Source organism: Neodiprion virginianus, chromosome 7 (genome assembly GCF_021901495.1).
Source record: "Neodiprion virginianus isolate iyNeoVirg1 chromosome 7, iyNeoVirg1.1, whole genome shotgun sequence".
NCBI lineage: Eukaryota > Metazoa > Arthropoda > Insecta > Hymenoptera > Diprionidae > Neodiprion > Neodiprion virginianus.
Genome location: NC_060883.1, coordinates 8,381,629 through 8,405,836, shown reverse-complemented (window position 1 = coordinate 8,405,836; position 24,208 = coordinate 8,381,629). Strand labels below are relative to the sequence as shown.

The following is a 24,208-nucleotide window of genomic DNA, read 5'->3' as shown; positions in this document are numbered from 1 at the left end:
AACGGCATCAGGCAGAAGTCGGCAACGAATTCGAGAAAATTTCGGAGTGGCGGACTAGCGACAATTGCGAAGGAAGGCTGTCGCAGCTGCGGAGGGAGAGCCAACGTAGATCCCCGCATCGCGGAGATACAAGGTAGACGCAATTCCCGCTGGCGGCCAGCGCGCCGCAGCCTCTCCTCCTTCGCCCCGCCAACAATTGACTAGCGAACTTGCGACAGACCGACTAGCGGCAAGGAAGTACCATGCTCACCACCAAGACGTCACGAAGCTGCGCGGAGGACGAGATTGCGATCTAGCGTTAAGTTCTGCGCCACGATGCTGTTGAAGCTGCGCGTCAAGTTGCGCAATCGACGAAATCGATGACGGATCGATTATTGCGTATTCTTGTGGGTATGACGTCACGTATGGGATGGCGTATCGAGATCCGTGTTGCGGCAGGTCGTAGGTTTTTGAAACCACTCTAGTTCTGGCGATCGTGATAAGTGGTCACGTTTTGAGGAGTTTCGCGAAGTAATGGAGTCGCCCAGAAATCACGAGGGGAATGGAAAGGGGGTTGCAAGAATGTAGAAGGTGAGCGCTGCTTCTATCCCCGCAATTGAATTTTGAGCATAATTACGAAAAGGCTTGCCGAGTAACGGATAGCCGTTTTGGATTTGCGTTGTAGAAAAGTACTCGAAATTCTTTTGCCGATTCTTTTGCTTGATGACCGTAGCCTGAGTACGTGTGTTAGAGTAGAGTTAATTTTGAGTTCTTGCGAAAATTGAGTCACGGGTTTTAGTTGAGTCTCTCTCGTTTTTAAAATTAAGTATAGCCGAATTCCACTGTACCGGGTCGAGCCGCGTTATCGGGTTTTTCAGTGTCACCTCTCGAGTAGGTCGGGAAGAGCCAAATTGGAGTGCTCCGATTAACGAATAACGTTTTCGAGGATTTTTAGAAGGTTTCATTTCGGATGCATTGCGATAACGTATAGTTTCGATTACGTTTAGTTGCGCTTGCGCTTAGTTCCGTGCCGTTGAGTTAATATGATGTTAATTGAGTTGCGTTACCTTGAGATTTTGTGTTTAGTTGAGGTCACATTTAGTGCGCTTGCGCTTAGTTAGGCTGCCGTTTTTTTTATTTTTTTTTTTTTTAATAAGGATTTATTTACTTGAAATGAATAGGAAATAAGCTTCAGGTTATGTTAAGTTGTCACGTTTAAATTTAAGGCAGCTCGCGGTAGCGTCGAAGCTCCCGAGTCGGGTGAGATCTCGGGTGAGATTGAGGACGCCGTCTGTTCGGTAGCCCGACGGCGCACCGTCGAGAAAGTAGTTTTGGTTTCGGTTTCGAGCAATTATCGCTATTGAGGAAAAATGGCGAATTTGCAAATTGAGAATAGCGTATGGAGATTTTGTAATTGTTAAGTGACATTTCAGTTAGGGAGCCGCGAGCTTAGTAGGGTAAGGACTAGTGTAGGTTACGTGTAATTTTCTGTTTACTTTTAGAATCGCGACGAGCGACTTTTGGATTATTTTTTTTTGTTTTTGTATCACCGCTAATGTGAAATATAAGATTTTATTTCACTTCTTTTGTTAAGTAGCGTGTGGTTTTCGAGTGTCTCTTTCTCTCCAAAAATTACCTCTCTCCTCTCCGCGGTACTGAGCTACCGAGCATATTGCCGGGGCATAGCGCATTAACGATTTCGAGGCGCCAGGCGCCCAACAAAATTTCGCGATATTGTTTTTAGTTCCAAGGTACATCGTGGACGCCAAATTATTGTGCACGCGGTAAGTTCTCGGTCATTTTTTCCGAGTGACCGACGAGCAGGAAAAATCCACGTCACAGTATTGAAGGTCTTATAAAAAAAAGTGTCAGTACACCAACAATCACGTAGACAAATGTATGACATTCAAACTTTGTTGTTATAAATAACTTTAGGAATGTCAAAATGACAAATGGATAGTCACTTCCTTCTGAAACACCATGTAAGAAACATTGTAAGAGTTAAGGAATGTCTAAAAATGTAAGTTTGAATATTTTATGTGTATATGACGACTTATGAAGAATATTTATTAGTGGTATTCTTGTGCAACAATGTAATTTAAAACTTTATATGTGAAATCTGTTATTTATTTAAAGAAACCTGATGATGGCAGGCAAGGTCCTGCCGAAACGTCGAAATGAAAGCATAATTCCATTGTGGAGTGTATCTTTTCATCCCTGACTGTTTCACCCGACGAAAATTAACTTACGTAACACAGCCTAATACGAATTTTTACTTTGATAAGAGGGTATGAAATTTCGATAGATTTATCGATAGTTGGATGAAAAAAATATATAGGCCCTGAAAAAGTTTGCTTTTCTATCCAGGAGAACGGTTGAAGTGTATTTTAGAAAATCCATAGTTAAAATTTCTATTTATTGGTAACTCGAAACAAATATATTTGTATGTAATTTTTACCAACTTTTACTATCATATCAAATTACAAAATAGTGGAAAAAAGTTTGTAAGTGAACGCTATTACTTTTTCTTTCATGTTCATAAGTACTTTTTTTCACTAAACCCCAAATGTAGTCACCCATCATATTTTCGATTTATTGGCTCTGATAACGTTGTTCGAACTTCATAATATCGTGATGAAAATGTTCTCCTTGTTCTTCTGAGTATACCTCTATGTTGTTTTCAAATTTATCTAAATAAGCATACAGCATATGTACTTTTAGAGACATTCTGCAACCTATGGTTATAAAGTTTTTGAAGTTATACTTCTTTAGGCGCGTTATGAAAAACTGATGAGAGTGAAATTTCAGGATGCGCGCGCATCACTGTAACACAAAACTGTAACACAAAATTAACAGGATGAAGTTGCCCACTCAACCGAATTCATGCGCGCGCATCACTGTAACACAAAATTAACAGGATGAAGTTGCCCACTCAACCGAATTCATTAAGTCTCGAAAAAAAGCTAAATATTTATCCACATGGTTTTAGTTTTTACAGTCACAACACGTGTTTTATTTTCATACAAGTGCGAATTATATATGTGGCGATAAAATATATTCAGTAGTGATTTGAATTGAATATTTGGATTAATATTATTTACTATTTGTGAATATTAGTGAAAAAATTGTGCTAAAATACTTTTTCAAGTGCTCCAATATAATTGAGGTTAGTTATCCGTATGTATTATTTATTGATATAAATTAAAATATCATTATTTAATATAATTAATACTAAATATTATTAAATTATCAATGTTGAATATTTATTATTGGTTTTTTAATATTTACAAAATAAAGAAATAAATTTAATAGAACATTTAATAAAAAGTTCGTGACAAAAATTTAATAGATTATTTAAATATAATGTAAGACATCCGTTATTTGTTTTATTGTTTTTTATTACATACTTCTTTTCTTTATCATTGTGTGACAGAAGATTTTGACATGTTGTGTATTTTTTAATGATGCCAAAGAAGTATAACTTCTCACGCGCGTACATAAGTACACGCACCCATTTTTTTTTTAACATACTTTCAATTAGATCTTGGTCATTTTCATCTCTTTTATTTCCCAAAAATCCAGAGACTACTGCTTTAAAACTACTTCAACCTTTTTTTGCGGTCTTTTTAAATGTACCAGAACTATTTAATATTTTTACGATAACTGAAAAGAATGTATTATTATCAAAACTACTACAAAGCAAACTTTATATGGAATATGGGTACTTTTCCTTTATTTTGGAGCATAATGAAAAGAAAAATCATGAATTAATTTTAGGAAACGGACGAAATTTTTTTATGTAGAGTTGTGTAATAAACGGTCACGAACATCAAACTCGTCGTTATCGTTTCTGAATCAATCTATTGTCTGTACTTCATGTTTTACGGTAGGTTCGTCACCAAATTGCAAATCTACGAGTAATATCAAACTTTCACTTCCCTGAATACGAACTTGTCATAATTATTTGTCTGCTTTTTCTGGTCTCGTACAATATTGGTAATAATTTTTTTTATGTTCTTTGATCTGCCAAATTTCTACTTAGAGCTAGCCAGCATAAATAGAAACTTAGTGTTCAAGATATTTCTACTATTATTATATTCTCGTTTCTTTCACTGATCTATTTTCCTTGATTTCACACTAATCTATATCCTTACCGTAATGTACACAATTTTGTATTTGATCACATGTGTTACGTGGGGGTGTGCGTGTCCTGAGCGGTGGTAGTTAATGATTAATGAATAATCAAAGATGCTCTCATGTAACCACAATGAATAAAAATTAAAACTAAGAAAGACCTACCTCTCGATAAGCCGGTAATTTGTAGGATCGTGTTGCTATAGTCCCTGCACAGGTTTGTGAGGTTTGTTCAAATGATTGAGGCTAATTTATAATAATAAAAATGGTAAAAGGTCGTCGGTCAAAATAAATGGTTTGAAATGATTTAACTGGTAGAAGATAAGGTATATTCTGTTTCGATTTGGTGATGAAATGTCTGGTGACAATCAATGGTGATAATGACATAAGAGCCGAAAGTAACAATTTATAAAGTGTTTGAGTTTATACAAATCGTGTGTTATTCTATTCTAAAGGATATTATAATTTGGTACCAAGAACATCTATCCTGAACGATGGTTATAACTAGCTGGTCGTGATTATTCGATATTGTATCTCTCTTTTTATATTATCTTAAATTAATTATAAAGTGGAAGCCGAGCTGATGACTGGAGAATAACTCTCTAAATTCCCAAGGGAATTGTCTATAGCTGGACACCAATTCTTGTTGCTGTTATATCGGATTGTGCTTAAATCTTGGAAACAATACGTTTAATCTTACTGGGGGTAGTGAAGCTAGCCACCAGCTCTAGTCTTACTTTTGAATGAATACTATAATAGTAAATTTTGATTAGAAGGGTGAAAACAAGAATTCGTTCAATGTTGAAGATTAGCACTCGGATTGACTTATCTTTAGATGTGTAGTTCGGCGAGATTGAGAGCCGTCGGATCGTGTGGGTCTGCGTCAGTGGTATTTCTGGAGCAGGGCCTCACCTCGAGATCGGAAGGGTTGATGGATGATATTGAAAACGATGAACCCGGTCCCTCAGTCTTGATTATCAAAAGTTACTTTCCACAATAAATGGCCAAATGTATTACTCGCGGTTTTGATATGAAATGGTTTGTGTTATTATTATTCAAATTATTATTTCACGTAAGTAATAAAGTTCTTGATTATTGAAGTAAATGCTTAATATTACCAGATCTGGATTGAATCCGGGCCGAACTTGATTTATTTTGATGAAAACGGAATATCATAAAAATGTCTATTCTCGAAGATATAAGAAATAGTAGAGAACAGGAAAGAATTTAGAAGGTAGGAGATAGTGAGTCTTTTCAAATCACAAGATAATATGAATTCTCGAGTTGACGGATTAGCAAGAGACTTTAGGCCGGTCACAACTAAGATTTTCCGAACGCTACTATCACTCAAGAAGGGCTGATACGGGTTGACGTCCACGCACCTCGCGACTTGACAGACGAAAGACATGGCTGCTTGGGCCTGAGGGTCCCAGAAGCTGCAGTTGTGATAAGTTACAACGGTAATTAGTCAATGAGGCGCGAGGGCGACCACCCAGTGCCCAAATCCACACGATCAGCGTTACTTCACGCTCTTCGACGGTGTTCCGACGATTCTCAATCTCGTCGGTGACATATTAAAAATATGATCAAGAGATATTTACGTACAACGTTCACACATTCATCCATACATCTTAATAGGTAATCTATTTTAATTTAGTTCACAATGGATGAATAGTTTATGCTAAATATTAATGATAATTTTGCCTTAAAAAGAAAGGTATTATTAGGCTGAGCTCCGCTGTTACTAGCTCAGCAGTCTCTTATCTCAGTTCTTGGTACCATTTATAGGAAACAAATTTGAACCTTATACTAGGGATCATTGTTGGTTTCTACGTGACTTTTGCCAGGAGGGGTGGAACTCGCCGTTATTAGAATATGAGATTTTGATGAAATAATATCTGTGCATTAAAGAAATTAAAGAAATAAAATGAAATGGAATTTTGAAAAAGGTACGTCAAAGCGGTACGTCGGGGCGTAACATATGCAACCCCTCACCTTATTTTGTGTAGTCCATTCGCCATAACTTATCCCTTTCATACCATATATCTTTCTATCAAAGTATAAGCACAATTATGTTGAATAAATCCCAGATTAAAATTTGCACACTCGAGCTACGTAGCTCAATGTAAATCGTATACAAGTAGGTAACCTACACAAAAAAGTGACGGTTGACTTGCGAAATAGTAAAAAGGCAAAATCGATCGGTACGATATTTTTTTTTCTCAATGTGCGTTTTACCCAACCTAAAAAATTACCCTGTATGTAACTGAAAATAACAAGTCACAGCGAACTTTGGACCATTGTCATTTTCAAAACCAATCTAGTGTTTTCAGGTGAAATTTTGTTTACCAAACTCTCGTACTATTTGAAACTAGTCAGAATACGCATATTTTGACAAACATCAGCACGATCAAACCATGTGTTGAAAAATTCCGAAAAAATCACTATCGTACTTGAAATCAGTGCTCAAATAGCAAAGAAATTGTTTCTAAAAGTAATCGTAACAAATTTTAGGTATTTAGAAAATAAACAAATTGTTATAAAACAAACTATTTTTAATTCACATCAATATTTAAATCAACAAGACTAATATTTCATACTGGAATAAAACATATACGTATAAAATATAATTAGTTCTTGAGCTTGATTACGATGACTTGACAGCGAATGTTACGATTTCTAACTGCAGGAACACCTGCCGAGGTCTTTTTGAACAACACAAGTTATTATTTTCGTTCAATGCGTGCATCAAAATTTTGGATGCTCAAGGAAAAGTTGTGCGAGGTGAATACGCTTTCTTATTGAAAGGGGGTATCGTCGTGGACAAAGAAAATCAACCTGATAAGCCTGTAACATGGTTAACTGATGAATCTTGGGATAACATCACTGAGCTAGACAAGATTCCAGGATTTCATGGTGTGGCGGCATCCTTCGAACAATTCCCAAGGGAATGGCATAATTGGTGATTAACGCTCAATATTTAATTATATTTATTAGCTATGTACTTTTTTTTGTAAATCGATGATCATCTAATCAGAGTACAAAGCGTTTGCAGTCTCATTACGATACACAGAACAGTTGATGCCGGATACAAATTACACTGATAAAAATTCTGATGTAAACACCATAAAATTTACGGGAAGTATTATTCAACATCTAGCACTTCTTTTTATAAGAGTAAGTCTGTTAAAAAGTAGTGGTACTTTCGTAGTAGTATTCATTAATTAGTATTCGCGGCTCATCTGTTTGTGTCTCACATTTTTTACTTATTATTAGTTGTTGATCGAATGATACCAATCGATGCTGTAACACTTCAAGCTAATAGCAAATGTAAACGATGATTCTGCAAATTGATATTTTTGTGGAAATCCATTTTTTATAAAAAACTTGATATCATAATTTATCGATTTTTGTACACATGCACTAGTGTTATTCAAACAACTACGCTTACAGGTTAAATGAAAAGTTGTTTCATGTCAAAGTAATAATTAAACAACGACAAAGAAATTGCCAAAAAAATATTTTTACTAGGTACACATATTATTTCGCATATAATTTAGTAGGCCATGAAAAAAAATCAGCTACTTTCCAGCATAAGTGTTTAACGGAGTTAAAAGTTTACTTGCTTGTCCCTTTGGGAGGACGCTACAGTTAGTAATTCCGATTAAGTAAGCTATCACTTATTTTGATGATTATCGGACAATACACTTTCCCAACGTGAAGATACCACAAACAAAGCAATACCGCTTTCAACGCGGAACAAAAATAATCGAGCACTTTTTTGTTACGTGAGAAAATCAGGTCAGAAAGGGTTTTCCCGCAATGAGTGGTAATTTTATTACAGGAATAATTTTTGTCGCGTAACTCATGTGTGACACAGAAATTATTTTCAGTGTAGAAGAAAATAAGATCTCAATCCCATCTAAATTATTTGTAGAATTTTCGGTGTCACAAGTGTAGAAAGAAATAAACAAACATGTATCATTAAGTGCACGTAACTCTAGCAAAAGGAGAGAGAAACGTAAAAAAGTGACTTACATAAGTCACAAAATAAATGAATATCGCAACTGTCAACCACTCACGTCCGAAAGTAAGCTAATGTCGTCAACGACCATAAAATACATTTAACGTTATCCGACTTCTCCAGAACTCATTACAAGCGTGTAATCCTAAATCTTACCGTAAAAAGGAAGAACAGACACCAATCTTTATCCAAGCCGTTCCAATCCCTCATTGTAGGTAGAATGAATGCAGCAAGTAGATATACAAGGGGGCTTCTAATTCAATGTGCTTTACCGACCGAGTGCGACCTGGACGAATTGCACCATACGATCTGATATTTGTTCTTTGAAAACTAGACTATTACAGACGGTTAATTTATTCATTTATTAAATTATTTATTTATTCATCTTTTTTTCAAATCTTAACTTTTGAAACGGGCGGAGTACACAGGTTTGAAAATAAAGGTTGCATGCTTTGAATATATGCAAACGTTTGATGCGCGGAAACATCAGAGCGTGCGATCGATTCGTAAAATGTCACAGGTTTCAGTGTTCTTATTATTTCGTTCTTGGTAATGCGCACAGAATGCAGTGAACTGTTTCTCAACATGTTTATGCTCGATGAGCACCTACTAATTTCTCTGTAATTATATACGTTGTTTTTTTTTTTTGTTCTTTTTTCCAATAAATAGCCTGATGATGGCTGGCTGGGCCCAACCGAAACCTTAACGATTTTTCTCCAATTAAAATTGACCTTCCTCTACGAATTCCTCACTCATATATCTCCTCGGGTCACGAAAATCTGCACGTACAATTAGCAAAGGTGTTAATATCTCTACCCGTACTTCTTGTTCTATAAGGTGAATGTTAGGTTCAGAATCTACTATGAGATAAATAACTGGGATGTTGTCTTTGCTTATTTGACACCGTGTTTCGCGCTCAAGCATATCACTTTCGCTACGTCATCTAGTATTAAAGTGTTTACTAAATTTATCAACCAGTTCTAGGGACATTTTCATTTCCGTTGTTATTAACATCACAACACTTCTCTTTACAATTAACTATGTGGTGAATGTTACTATCAAGCTTGGCAACGTTACTGCGTTTATATTTGAAAAATAACTACTGTAAACTATGATGTTAAGTCTTGAAAAAAACTAACAATATACGCTTGTGCAAAATCGCGATGAGGTTTTCTATAGCACAAATCTTATTGTTAGTATCAACTATCTCTTCGTTCGGACATGGACGTTGGAACTGAGCTTGATGTTTGTTAAACTTCAGTCGCCAGTTACTATATTCTTTTGTTTTGTAATTTATGTCAGTATTGTTATTTTTATAAATTGTTTCTCTACTTTTGCTATAGTTAGTTGTATTAGCCGATATATGTTCAGATTGTACAATATATTTGCAGTTCCGAAGAGAGCCCCCTTCACAGAGCCGAAAAGTCATATGTTTTATTTATTCTTTTTGGACCATTGACACCAAAAATTCCGCATATTATTTCGAATATTTGTCTTCGGCTTTGTATACAGAAATCAGTAATTACGTTATTTTAGCTAATATGGATACAAATTATGCTTCGTGCACAATTGTACTTTCCCAAAATGTTGAGGTATGGGTTTTAGTGACAGCATTTCTTGCAGCATCAGGGAAATGATTTTTACGCCGATTCTGCTGTGAATCTATGTTTACCTTTACGCTAAATTTCTACAGGTATATGAACACCGAGCCAGAAGTCGCTCCACTAGTAGGAGAGTGGGACGACACTTGCAATGAGTTCCAACGAATGTTATTCGTACGAAGTTGCCGTTCCGATAGAATTTCGTTTTGCATTACATCATTCATTGTAAATAATCTTGGGCAAAGATTTGTGGAACCACCCGTACTTGATATGAAGGCTGTGTTGGAAGATTCTACTGCGCAAACTCCATTGATTTTTGTATTATCTCCTGGCGTTGATCCAACCAGTACTTTGATGCAACTTGCTGAAAACCAGGATATGTCGGCCAAATTCATGACATTGTCGCTGGGCCAAGGCCAGGCACCGATCGCAACAAAGTACGTGAGCTATATGGTGAATTATAAAGATACCTTGATGATCGTAATATAGCATATCCCAAAGAGTTTCGATCTAAAATCTCATATGCTTAGATAATTTCCCGTTAGAGATCTATCAAGCGCACACTAATTCAGTATAGTCAATGTAAGTAAATATTTCACAAATCACTTATACTCGAATACGGAATAGTGACAGATGCAACCGCAGTCTCCGTTACTCATAACTTAAGAATAAGTGTGACCTGTGTACCGTGATAGGTCACGATTCATTGAATTATTAATAAGTGCATTAAAATTTGCCCATGGGCAATATTACTCCAGAGACATAACGTACTGAATTTCACCATACACTATTCTTTTCAGAATGATACAACTTGGTGCCCTAGAAGGAGCTTGGGTATTTTTAGCAAATTGTCATTTGTCTCTTAGTTGGATGCCGAAATTGGACAAAATTGTAGAAACACTTCAAACGAGTACAATATTACATCCCAAGTTCAGGTAAAAATGGTCTGCATAAGTATTTCTGGTACAAGGCAATATATGGATAGCATAGTTGAAACACTGTTTAGTAGAAAATATTCATAAGAATAATTCTGATTTTCAAGATCATGATTTTCATGCCTTTCTTTTGAGTATCTAGTAAAAATTTTGTTTGATAATATACTTGATTCCTGAGTTCAAAAAAGTGTAAAAAACATGGCAGCTTCAATCTGTTCTAGACCTATAAAAATCTTTAGATCAAAACACTGAATAAAAATTATTTTTCGTAGCGTTTGATACTTGCTTGAAGTAGGTGCATGAAAACACGATTTGTAGCACATAAATATGTTGTTTTTGTGTATGCTATCAGAAAATAGCATGAGCGGTAAATGCGTACACACCATCAGTATCTGACCATGTTGAAAGTTTATGGCCAGTTGTAAGTGAGTTCATTTGGAGGCATATTTAACGATACTACCTGACTATAGTATTTGATGAAGTTTTGAGCACTTTGGTATAAGTAGAATGTATCAATAATTCCATGGATTTAAAATTTTACAGACTTTGGCTGAGTTCCAGTCCTTCTCCAGAATTTCCTATATCTATTTTACAAGCTGGAATAAAAATGACAACAGAGCCACCCAAGGGAATAAAAGCTAATATGAAACGTCTTTACCATTTGATAACGGAAACTCAATTTGACATGTGTGCTGCAAAAGCAAAATATAAGAAGCTCCTGTTTGCTTTGGTCTTTTTCCATTCAATGCTTCTAGAGCGAAAGAAATTTCAGCAGTTAGGATGGAACGTCATATATAGCTTCAATGATTCCGATTTTGAGGTATGTATACTTTCTTTGCTCCTGTATTTTTAACTTCTTTCGGTAGCATCTCAAATATACGGCTCCAGATAAATTTCTACATGTACGTCGGCGTATCAACACCCAACAAAGTGTATTCCTGCCAGCAACCGAAATTGATTTGAGAAAATGTAAACTATAAAGTAGTATATAAACCTGTTTGACTTTTGATCGAAGTTATCAAAAATATCACGTAGGGGCTGTCCATAAACTTCGTAGGTCGACTTTGTACATTTTGAACCCCCCCATGTCGCCTACCGTCAATATCCCCCCACCCCACTGATGAAGGTAGGTGCTTTAAAAAAAATTTCTTAAATTAAAAAACTAATAAACAAGTATATTTTTGCAATATTATTCTTCCAAGACGTCCAAAGAAACAAATGCCGATACTAGCCACACATGCAAGTCATTATCAACAGGAAAAAATTGTTATGAGCTTTTTCGTGTTAATTGAATTGAGTTTCAAATGGGCGTATTACAAAGGCACGTCATTCAAAACTGTGACTGCGAAAAATGAATTAAAATGCATCCATTATAATTATTTGAAGTAACATTTTTTTATTTTATATACCACGTTTTCGAATAGACTGAAAAGTATAAAATAATAGTATAAAATGAAAAACGTGGGGCGCATGCAATAGGTAATTGATGCATGAATAGTTCACCTAACAATAAGTCAGTACGAATTTTATTGAATTGCAAATAATATGAACTGGTGTGTAAGTTTTCACAATGACAGCCATTTTCTATACTCTTCACTATTATTTATTGCTTGCATCCCACGTTTTTCGTTTTATACCACTATTTTTTACTTCTTAGTTCTTTTTAAAAATGTAGTGAATTTAAAAAAAAAATGTTACTTGAATAATTATTTTCTGCATTTTAGTCTTCTGTGTGTGTTGCCAACCGACAAGACCTAATAAACCCTCTTTATGTCGCAAGAGTTTCAGCAGATAAATCGTATGCATAAGGTAGTGGAGAAACGAGGACGAGAGAGTAGGACGACGTGTTTTTCTCAGCTCTCAGTAATTCGTGAGTTCCGTGATGCGGAGAAATTGTTTGTAAATTGCATGGTGACCAAGAGTCCGTAGGAGCCCACAACGGATAAGTCTACGAGTTGATGATGCGGTCTTAGCATATTCCTGAGGAAGAGACGGCTGGAGGACCGTACACTCACATCAAAAGCAAGCCAGATGTGAGGTAGTACGGTTTTGCGTCTTCGTGAGCGAAGTGCTGCTGCATCGTATTCCCGTCTAGGGGTAGTGGATTGCGAACGTGTGCTGCGCTTGCGCAGTAGCGAGTATGTCCACCGAGCGAGGCTGCCCAAGCGGGGCAAAAATAAACATGTGCTGCGCATGCGTGGCAGCGAGTACGCGCGCCGAGCTGGGGTGGTCGAGCGGCGTAGAAGCAAGTGGGCACTTGTGACTCGGGCGCCGACTAAAGTAGATATCAGGCGTTTTCATCTTCGCAAGTACGACCCGCAATAGCCCCTTGTATCGTCAGGTACTATACGGCCGATTATTTTTCTCTGAAGCACGGTAGCCGCGAGTATGGACAGCCTACCAACGATGGTGTACCACACTTACTGCTATGGGTGTTCGAGTCCTAACCCGAGATTCGATCCTCGAAGCGTGAGCCCCTACGTTCGGCAGAGGCCTGGGTACAACAACTACGCGTTCAACACCGAAACGCGAGAGGTTGATCATTTACACCCAGTACACAGAGTCCGCGTCGGAAATACAGAAGGCAGTTCAGAGATTTGCGGTTTGTTCTGGATGCTCGGGACTGCACAGAGACTGACCTTATGTCTAGGGTCGATTATCGCCGGGCGGCAGTGGCACGGACGAAGCACACCTAAGAGGCGCTCGAGCTCGATACTCGATCTCACGGAACCCACTATCTGTGAAGAAGTGGGGAACGATGTACCGAGAACCACTAGATTCTAACAGCAAATGCTGGTTATTCAATCTCACGAATCATAGGGTATGTCGACATGTCAATCCTTCGTTTACACGCGTTCAACCCCCATACCTCATAGACTTCAACTCATACTTGACGAACGTTGCAATGCAAGATCGAAAACTTGCTTCAGCTGCGATATGAGCCGTGTCACCACTGTAGCGAAATTATGTCCGTAGAACTAGAGATATCGTTTTCACTCCAACGTTACGGTTATCAGGCCTGATGAATCTTGGTCGGGTGTGTCAGATTGATCAATTAACTAGAGCCCCTCTGTACTCGACAGTGTGTATGAAATTGTGCAATCGATTTTAAACATCCTGATGAGACTATGACAGAGGCATGTGGCAAAGTTGAGGTCGCTGCTTACGGGGAGAACTCGTCAACTGCAATCCACGCATTTGCACGAGACTTCGCAGAATGAAAAGGTAATAAAAATGAAAGAACACGTATTTCGGCTTATCCATAAACACCATACAGTTTCCGAGAAAATAACGGTTAAGGATTCGATGCCCCTCCATGAGTCCGCTCGCTCACCGTGCTCTAGCGGAGTACAGAATTTTTATGTTTATCATGTTTTTATGATAGGTATCACTCAGAGGAATGCACCGGATTCTCTTGAATTATAATATTGTAACAATCAACGCAAAAATCAAGATACATGCTATCAATCATTTGTTATTTCCAATTATTTTTAAGCCCAATACCCTGTTACATATTTTGGAATAACGGACAATTGCTTTGGAATGATGAATTGTAATTTAAATATAGTGTTCTTATATTTATCAATAAAATAAAGAACATTTGTGAAACATACTTTAATGAATAAATGAAAGAAACAAAAATTTGTCGGGAGTTGAACACGAGATGTAACAACCCGAACTTGTAATTCTAACCACTGCGCCACTGATCCACTTGAGCACGGTCCGCGCGATTGAACTCATAAAGCGGCATCAAAACATTAATCGTTATGTTTTCGAAAGCGTTCGAGGTTTACGGATAAGCCGAAATACGTGTTCGTTTATTTTTATTACTCTTTGATTATGGAAAGTCTCGTACACATCCGTGGGATAGAGTTAGCGGGTTATTCTTTTTAGGACACTTGTAGTGAGTCTTTTGACAGTATGCGTCACTGATCACGCCTGCCGTCTTCGTCTGTCCTTGGTCGACTTCGTCTAACGTCTTCGACTACCTTATGTCTCTGTCGGCTATTGTCGTGTACATTAGTCTTCGGCTACCTTCGATATCCATCGGTGGTCGTCGTGTCATCCTCAAGTCTCGTGTGTGGAACAGCTGACCGTTAAAAAATACTTGTATGGGGCATAACATCTCGATCAAGATTATAAATTTATATCTCAGACAGGTTTTATAAACATTTGTCTGAAAGTGCATGACAAACGACGCAATCGTGATTTTTTAGAAATTTTTCGACACAGCGTATCTAAATTATGAATTAAAAACTTGAAAACCCCTACTTTCTAAAATCTGTATAGATTCAGAAAATCCTTATGATAAATAGCAAAATTTTTTACAAGTACTCGCAAATGGACATTTCATAACCTTAGAAGTTAAATGAGAAGAATTGAAAGAAAATTATTATTATTGGATTGCATTTTATTATGATAATATTTATACTATCATAATATATTTGAATCCTTGTAACTCTCTAAATAGACATTTTTCGGCCGATATTATAATGAGCTTTCACGTTTATTCTTATGTCAAAAATGCAATCCAATAATGATGACTTTTTTGCTGTCTTATTTATCTTTTGAAGTTATGAAACCTCCATCTTCTAATAGGTATCAAACAATTTGTTATATTTTATAAGATTTTTCTAAATTCTTTCAGATTTTAAAATGTGGGTTTTTTCTAGTTTTTAAATTATACTTCAGATACGCTCGGTCGAAAAATGTTGAAAAACTTGCGATTACGTTTTTCGTTATATACTATCATACGAAAAATTATAAAACCAATTTGAGTTATCGACTTAGAATCTTGATCGAGATGTCATGGAATGCACCATATATAGTTTGAAATTGATTGCAAAATTTGTACTGAACATAATTTAATATTGCATTGTCTTCCAGTTCTGAGCTATGTTTGAAGTTTCAGGTTTCTAGTTCATCGGGAAATCAGTTTAAAATCGATCGCAAAATTTGTATCGAATATACAACCAAAATACAAACAGACAAAGAAGTGAGTTGATAAAAATGTAGTAGAACAATAGTAAAACCAGGTATATCAGACTGAGAGCCCTTCCCTTGCAAAGTAGATACGTGGTATATGGACAGCCCATTACTGTGTAGAAGATGATTTTGGTTTAAACGAAGTCCTATTAGTCTCACCGGATGTTTCATTCAAAAGAATTAAAATCTGCAATTATCGCTGAAGAATAACCTTATCGCATTTACATATGTTTAAGTAAATGTTTCAACCGAAGCTGTCGGCCAATAAAGCCTATGGGTTTGTATGACAAACTCGGATGATTTTAGAAACGGTTCGATAAAAAGTCTAAATCTTGCAGGATTTCACAACAAAATGATGAAACCAAAAAACTGCCATGTTCCGTTTAATTCGAACTCGCGGCTTTACCTGAAATGAATCAATTTTGAATGTTTTAGCGACAAATATATACTTTTTCCTTCATGTTAGTTTTTACAAATAAATGATTATGTTTTTCTCAGTTTGAATGTTTATTGAGAAAAAATGTATAAATAATTTGTCTTTCTGAAACGTTTTTTCAATTTTGTTTTAATTTTTTTTATTCGGCTGCCTAGTCCTATCAGTTTCAGATTTTCACCCGGACATTTTCAAGATCACCACGGAAGTTTGTCGGACAGATCAACAAGACTCTTCCCTTCCTTTTCACGGTGATAACAAATGTCAAGGAAAACCTATTTTTCCAACTTGTTTATTATACAACAACTTGATTCAGTGAACTCCAACGCACTGTACCTTGCTTATTGTTGAGTGCGTATAGCCGTACTGCAACGCACAGTGGGATGGAAACCTAAATCTCTTGCCCAAAGTCGGAAAATAAAATTTCGTTATCGGGGTTTTGAAGTGGTGGGCCGAGTAAAGTAATAGTCTGAGTGACAAATTGCAAACTTGGGACGCCGGCGTGAGCCTGTCACGTGCGGAGCGGTCTCGCACGCGACGACTTAACCCTCTAGGTAACCGTAGAGGTTTATTCTTATTTTTTTGGTGGGTTGGGAGGTGATCGTCCTCTACAGGACGATCCTTGTGAAATGAATTTGAGGATTTCAATATTATTGTACTAGAATGTTTTGATGGAAAGCTAAATGTTTAATGAAAAAGATAGCAAGAGAAATGGGTGACGGGGAAGCTTACAATGTTTATGCTTAACCTAATGTTTACTCTCTCTCTCTCTCGCACTTACTCTTCGGTGGTTCAGCTCCGAATTCGCAGAACGGCTCAAACTTTCATACTCACATTCAGTTAGGACTACACAACTTGATTAAGTTCGTGGCACAGCTTTAAGCACTTATTACTAACTTCAAAAGACTGACGCCGCGACGCGAGAAACCTTCGCGACCGCGTATAGAATTAGAGTATTACACTCTAATCGTCGGTGACGGAAAGGTGACTTATAAACTCTACACACGGTAGCTTTGAAGGAGCCGGGTTCCGTTGCTGTCGTTATTAGGCTGTTGCTAACGGGACTGACTTCGCTCGCTCGTCCGACACCCCTTGGATCGTCGGGCAGCGAGCGAGGTTTTTGCTGAATTTACAATTTTGGAACAAAGGCTCGCCTCGCGACGGTCATCCTCGAAGCGCGTGATCTCGCGCTCGCCTCATCCCGGTGTTGATTACACCCGGGATCTGGCGGGCGCGGAGACGCTGACGTTGCTGACGGTCAACTACGCCGTTGCGCTTTGGTCGTGCCACGAACTGTTTTATAAATGAATAATTATGAATTTACTAATGAATTTAAAGCTATGCTTCCTCGTCTCTAAAGCGATATTAATAATTATTGACATGGTTATGATGATATATTCAGGTGTGAATATGCGGAGTTCGTGACAAGCCCAATCACTTTATTGTTAGTCAGACGAGGCGTAGTAGGAGTCAAAACTGTGTGCAGTGAGAAGATGTTGCCAGGCACGAAGCCCGTATCGGCGGACGGTCGGACTTCAGAGACCGCTTACCAGTTTTCCGTCACTTCCCCCATGCACTCACTAACTTACGTTTTGCATAAAAAAAAAAAAAAAAAGGGGGGGCGGGGGATGGCCACCAAGAGACTCCCGGCAGAGAGAACTCCTTAGGCACTTTTACATTGCATTTATTTCATATGCACGCAGCACGGAGTGGGAGTCATGTAACGATTTTGTGTTTTGAATACATATTACACTTCAGTGTGACAACTCATCGATTTACTATCTTTACCGAGGCACGCAGTATAGAGCGGGAGTACGGCGGAGGGAGAACTTACGTGTCGATTTGGTCTTGCGGTTTCAGAGACTAGTAGAGAGATTGCCAATGCAGGTGCTCAAGGGGGTCTCCACTGGCCGAGGTAGTGGGGGTAGTCCGCGTGCACATTGGCTTGGCCGATACGTCAGATTCTGGAAGTCTCTTCGACAGCTGCGTGCACATCAGCTACCTGGGTAATGCAGAGTGACTGCAGAGCTGACTGAGCGGCGGCGTGCACGTGCCTCGAGCGTATCTATCGGGTGAATCTTTTTGTTTGGAAACCGCGCCTTCCGCGTTCGTTAGAGAAATCAACAAATGCGAGAGTTCACGTTTATTTACAGACGCGATTGGATTTTTCTGATGATGAATGCGTCTGTAACTGAACATTTAATTGTGATAAGCATATATTTATATCACGGTCTCCTCAATTGGGCCTGTTGCGGAAAAGTATGCTCGTCAATAGGTGCATAACTGCGTCAGAGACTATTCTTTCATTTCAGCACGTATACGCATCAACAATTTTTTCGACTAATATTATATCTATTGAACTGAATCTACGTAAAAAGTAATTAAATGGCTGTTAAGCCTTCAGTAGATGAAGATGCACTGGACCGCCAGAATTATCGTAAATAGTCCGTAGCAGCGGGCGTTGCGCTCGTGGCTGGTAATCTAACGATTCTCGGATCGAGACCACATCCTTTTTTTTTATTTCTTCTTTCAAGACTGATGGATTGACGCATTTTTTGAAATAGAAGAATCTGTTTACGAATTTGAAACGCGTAATAGGAATCTTTGACCGCATATTGACCACCACAAATGTCAGAATTGAAGTATGAAATTAAATATGTTGAGAAAATGAGTCCAAGCGTAATATGCTCTCCTCGCACGTAGAAAAGTGATTTTTCAAGCCAATCCTGTCTTTATAAATGACGCGAAATGAGAGAAAGTATTTTGGTTTTTTTTCTTGTTGGCAGATCTATTTTAACTTCTCCAGAGCTGCTGGCACTAAACTGAACACTACGAAGCCTCTTGACTGACTGCCAATATCAGAAAAGAAGAGGGGTCCATACATTGTTGCTACTGAAATAATTTTTTCGTTCCGATCTCGCATCTCTCAAAATTCTTAAGAAATGCTCGTCAAGACTGATATAAAATAGGCGCATTTTTTTTTAATGAGGAAAAGTTTGAAAGGATGTGTAACGATCCGAGAATCGTTAGATTATCAGCCACGAGCGCAACGCCCGCTGCTACGGACTATATACAATAATTATGGCGGTCCAGTGCATCTTCATCTACTGAAGGCTTAAGAGCCAATTATTTATTTTTTACGTAGATTCAGTTCGATTAGATATAATATTATTCGAAAAAATTGTTGATGCGTATACGTGCCAGAAAGAAAGAATAGTCTCTGACGCAGTCATGCACCTATTGACGAGCATACTTTTCCGCAACAAGCCCAATTGAGGAGACCGTGATATAAATATATGCTTATCACATCTAAATGTTCAGTTACAGACTCATTCATCATCAGCAAAATAAAATTGAGTCTGTGAATAAACGTGAACTCTCGCTTTTGTTGATTTCTCCAACAAACGCGGAAGGCGCGGTTTCCAATCAAAAAGGTTCAGACAATAGATACGCTCGAGGCACGTGCACGCTGCCGCTCAGTCAGCTCTGCAGTCACTCTGCATTACCCAGGTAGCTGATGTGCACGCAGCTGCAGCAGCAATCTTTCAAAATCTGACATATCGGCCAAGCCAATGTGCACGCGAACTATCTCCACCACGTCCAAATCCCCCCGCAACTTGGTTCACCCGCAGGGCGAGCATTGGCAATCTCTCAACTAGTCTCTGGCGGTTCTTTGGCACAGTTTTGCGTAGCGGCTCATCCATTCACTCTCCACCTTTGGACAGCAAATCTGTGCGCTCTGAATTTTGACTGGTTCGCCGTTTTAATTAAAAATGATTCCAATGGAGCGATGGGAAATAAGGAAAAAGTGACAACTAATATAATAAAGCACTGTGGATAAACTTTTTTTCACCTTTTTTATTAATTGATTATGCAATATACGCACGTGATGGGTATATCCATCTCCGTTCTCTGTTTCTGTTGTTTTAATGTAAAGCCACCCTTCGCATTATGGATAAGATAAAATTAAAATTTTCTAAGATGTAATAAAGATTGTCCTGAGGATGGCTCTAATCCGAGAGTCGAAACGTTGACATCAAATATTTGTTGTTAATACTAGACCTATATATCCAAGATCCTTCCACAACATTCAAACCACGAGGTCAAGATCACTTTCACATTCACTCTCCATACCGAGGTGCGCCATAATTGCAGGCAACCCAAAATACACATACACTCTGAGCACAGCTCCGAGTTTCCGATGTTTGGATTGAAGCCGCTAGCGCACGGCTGACGTTACCCTGGTAAAACTTGGAGCTGTTCAGAGAGGTTCCTGTCTCGCGCATTCATGTAATGTCCCGGTATGCAGCGAGGCTTGCACATGCAAAAATGGAAGAGGCATGTTTAAATACAGTACAGTACAAATACAGGAAAGACACTAATGAATATTACTGTACATTGTGTATCACTCAGGTTAATTGGCACAAGCTGTGCTATACACAATGAAAACTAACGCCACCTGTTAGTCAGGTTATATCGGCAATGAAATGCACTACAGGTGAAAAGAAAAAGAAAAAGAAAAGAAAATTCACCCGCATCTGGACTCAAACCGAGGTCTTCACATACGCATGACTAGGCTCATCTTCGCTACGCCACATGAGTGCTCATATAAGTTCAAACATTCAACGTATCCGAACCCATTCGGACTTTTAAATTAGATTTTGTTGTAGTAGCCGCTCAATGCAGCTTACCGCTTCAATCTGTTAAGATCCAAGTCATGACTTCGACGTACCATGAGCTTAAAAAAAATCGGTGAGGACATATAATGATATTCCGTTGTAAGGTGACGACAGCGGCAGGGGTAATATCTTTGTCGAACATTTGAGGAGAGGGTCTTCGTCTTGGCCAGAGCATCCATAAACTTTATGTTCAGAATCTGCGCCCTGTCCATGTATACCTGCTCAGAGCAGTGTCGTGTGAGTCAGACAAAAAGTCACTTGTGAACTTATTCACCGAGGAAACATATTCAGTGTAGAAGTATTCGAACAACAAAATTTATACAAATCCAGCAATATCCCGTATTTGCATTTGTCTGGAATGATGAATTCATATTGTACAGAACCTTATAAATTTTTTGAAATAGGTTTCTCTGCGGTATTATACTGCCCAGTATCTATTTTATAGCTATTTGTAACCCTTTACACGCATCCTTTGTCAACGCAATTAGTCTTGACATAATTTTATTCACTAACAAAATATCTTACATGTATTCAATGACAATGTTCAGAACTTATTTTGTATGTTCCAGGTGTCAGAAAATCTACTGCAAGTGTATTTAGATGAGTATCCTGAAACACCGTGGGATGCTTTAAAGTATCTCATAGCTGGCGTCAATTATGGTGGCCACGTAACAGACGATTGGGACCGTCGTTTATTGATGACATACGTTCAGCAATATTTTTCAGTTGATTTATTGAACACACCATTTTATCGCCTTTCTTCACTATCAACCTATTATGTTCCTCGGGATGGATCACTGGAGTCATATAGAGATTTCATAGCCGTACTACCAAATACCGATAAACCGGAGGCTTTCGGGCAGCATCCTAATGCTGATATCACTTCTCTCATAAATGAGACAAAAAACATGTTTGATACTCTGATGAGCTTGCAAGTTCAAGCAGTTTCGGAGGTGGGTAGTACCAACAAGGAAGACAAGGTACGTGCACCAATTTCAAAATTTTGTTCAAAGTGATTGAACGTGTTTACAACGTTAACCCTTCGAGTAAATACTTATATTTTCGAACATCGAGTACACACTGGGTAGTTACCACCCGGGGTCAGTTTTGCACATTTGTATTTTTGAAATTATTAATTACATAATAACCAAAAAATTTTTGGGTGAGCTTAAATGTTTCAAAAATGGATTTGCATACTTTTTGAGCAAAAAAAATCGTGAATTTAACGTAAAGAAAAGACGGTGTTGTTATTTTGAAAAATCGTGAATCGTTTAAGTACTATATTTAAAGGAAAAATATAGGTCATTGAACTTCTACTCAAAAAAGGTTCTTATTTCGCATGATAAAGAAAATGCATTCCAGTATGTAAAAAGAAACGCGCATTTACGGGAGCATCATTTTAATGATACAAAAAGTGACAAAAATTGTGATGAATTGCCACGTGTTCGACTACCACACCGGGCAGTCGATCGAAGAACGGCAACTGCCGGCTACACGGACGCACTCTGCCACCTACAGCACGCATATACACCGTTCAGTGCACATGGACGGTCAAGACCTGACGCGGAACTAATCCTTTCTTCATTGAGACATCGTCTGCAGCACTGGGAATTTATTTTAAATAGGAGCGTCTTGGAGGACTTGTCAGCAAGCCCGGGCATACCACCGGACTGATTTATTATGTATAGCATAAATTCGATACCTAGCGAAAGCGACAGGTAACCTCTTTAATTATTAGCTAGAGCAGACGCGTAGCGAAGTACTCACCTGACTCACATATTGTTATAACGTCGGAGGTTTCATCCGGAAACTAAGACCAAAGTTAGAGGGATTTGTGTGACTCAGAAAATTTATAAGCAGAGTAGCTTCTTTTGAGGATATAGATTTATACAATATTTTGGTTACATGCAAGCGGTTTTATTACCAGTAGAAGTCAAGCTGTAAAGTTTAATTGCCGAATGAGCTAGAAAAATTTAAGTGTAACTTAATATCTGTCAGGAGCGTAATCAGAGAATTATTAATTGAATTATTATTTAATTTGGTTTTATTATTTTGTTATTGCATGAGCATACGGTGCATTCAGTGCCAAAACTTCCCATCTCCGGATTCAAGTAGTTGAGTAAACAGATAATAATATTGAAAAAAATTAATTTATTAATTTCATTGCATAAGACCTTGCTTTCTCACTCTGCTAACAGCTTTTTTAAAATCAGTGTACACGAACAGGGTTATAGAGAACAGCAACAGAGTAAAATCCTGTGTCTGTTGGGCAACTATGAGGTATAATTCTGCTTCTGCCAGTTAGATAGATTAAAATCAAGCAGACAAAAAAGCTACATGAAGTAAAATCCATTATCGGTGGAGGAATACGGAAAAGAAGTAAAAATCAGAGTCCGTAAAATTGTGCTAGGAGCAGCAGCTGAAAATGAGTGTGCCTAAATCTGTCACGATCACAGGGACAGTGGAAATCTGAGTCTGTGGTAAAACAGCAATGGCAATCCTTGGAGCACGCGTCTGCGATACTGTAGCAACGGTAAAATGATGCGTCTGAATCCGTTGTGATCACAGGGACGGTGTAAAAACCCGGGTCTATGGGAAGGCAGGGACGACAATCCATCAAACCTACGTCTGTCAAGTCCGCTGTAATAGAATAAAATCTCGCGTCAGCCAAATGGATATATAGTTAAGCGGTTGTTAATGTATAGTTAAGCACATTTTTTAATAACTTTGTTACTTCTGAATGGAGTTGGACGAAAAATTGTACACTACCATTTTGGGGGTTACTGAAACTTAATTCAAAAGCTGGTTGAAAAACTCGGTATAAAGGATTTAAAATGGCGGTTTCAAATGCCGCTAGTTACAACTAGGCCTCACCACCTTTGTACCAAAAAGTCAACAAGTGGAATAAGTCTTTTGAATCCTGTTACTCAGGGGTTTTTGGGATTGCTGATGATGAATCCGTTATCAGAAAAGAAGTATTGCAAAGTGGAGGATCCAAAATGGCGAAGGCAAGTCTTGAAATTTTTACAGGCACACCAAATTTCGAACTTGAATATAACAAGAAGAAATTTATAATAAAACTAAAGATGAACTCCGACTCAGCCTTATTTTCACAGGCTGAGCAGATTCAAGGAATAACTTTTGCATTGGACTTAAGACCCCAAAAACCCCTATAAGTACACCAAATTTCGGATATGAAGACAACACCAAAATTCATACTTAAACTGAAAATTTACCCCGACCAACCCCTGTTTTCAGTTTCAGGGGATGGCAGATTCAACGAATAACTCTTGCAATCGAATCGGAGACCCCAAACTTCGAATTTGAATATAACCACAAAATTTATAATAAAACTGAAAATTTACCCTTTGTCACCCCTATTTTCACCCTTAGAGGGTGGAACATTCGTGAAATAAGTTCTGAACTGAAATCAAGGA

The 24,208-nt window shown here is 38.0% G+C and overlaps 1 protein-coding gene across 1 annotated transcript in view; it reads left to right on the top strand.

Annotated features, from left to right (window-relative positions):
• Positions 1-24,208, top strand: part of LOC124308425 (dynein axonemal heavy chain 2) — a 618,723-nt gene that overhangs the window by 583,271 nt on the left and 11,244 nt on the right. Inside the window, exons 44-48 of the mRNA XM_046771133.1 lie at positions 6,803-7,075; positions 9,831-10,175; positions 10,539-10,673; positions 11,217-11,493; positions 21,341-21,751. Of these exons, the coding sequence (XP_046627089.1) occupies positions 6,803-7,075; positions 9,831-10,175; positions 10,539-10,673; positions 11,217-11,493; positions 21,341-21,751 (1,441 nt within the window). The remainder of the gene's footprint in view (positions 1-6,802; positions 7,076-9,830; positions 10,176-10,538; positions 10,674-11,216; positions 11,494-21,340; positions 21,752-24,208) is intronic.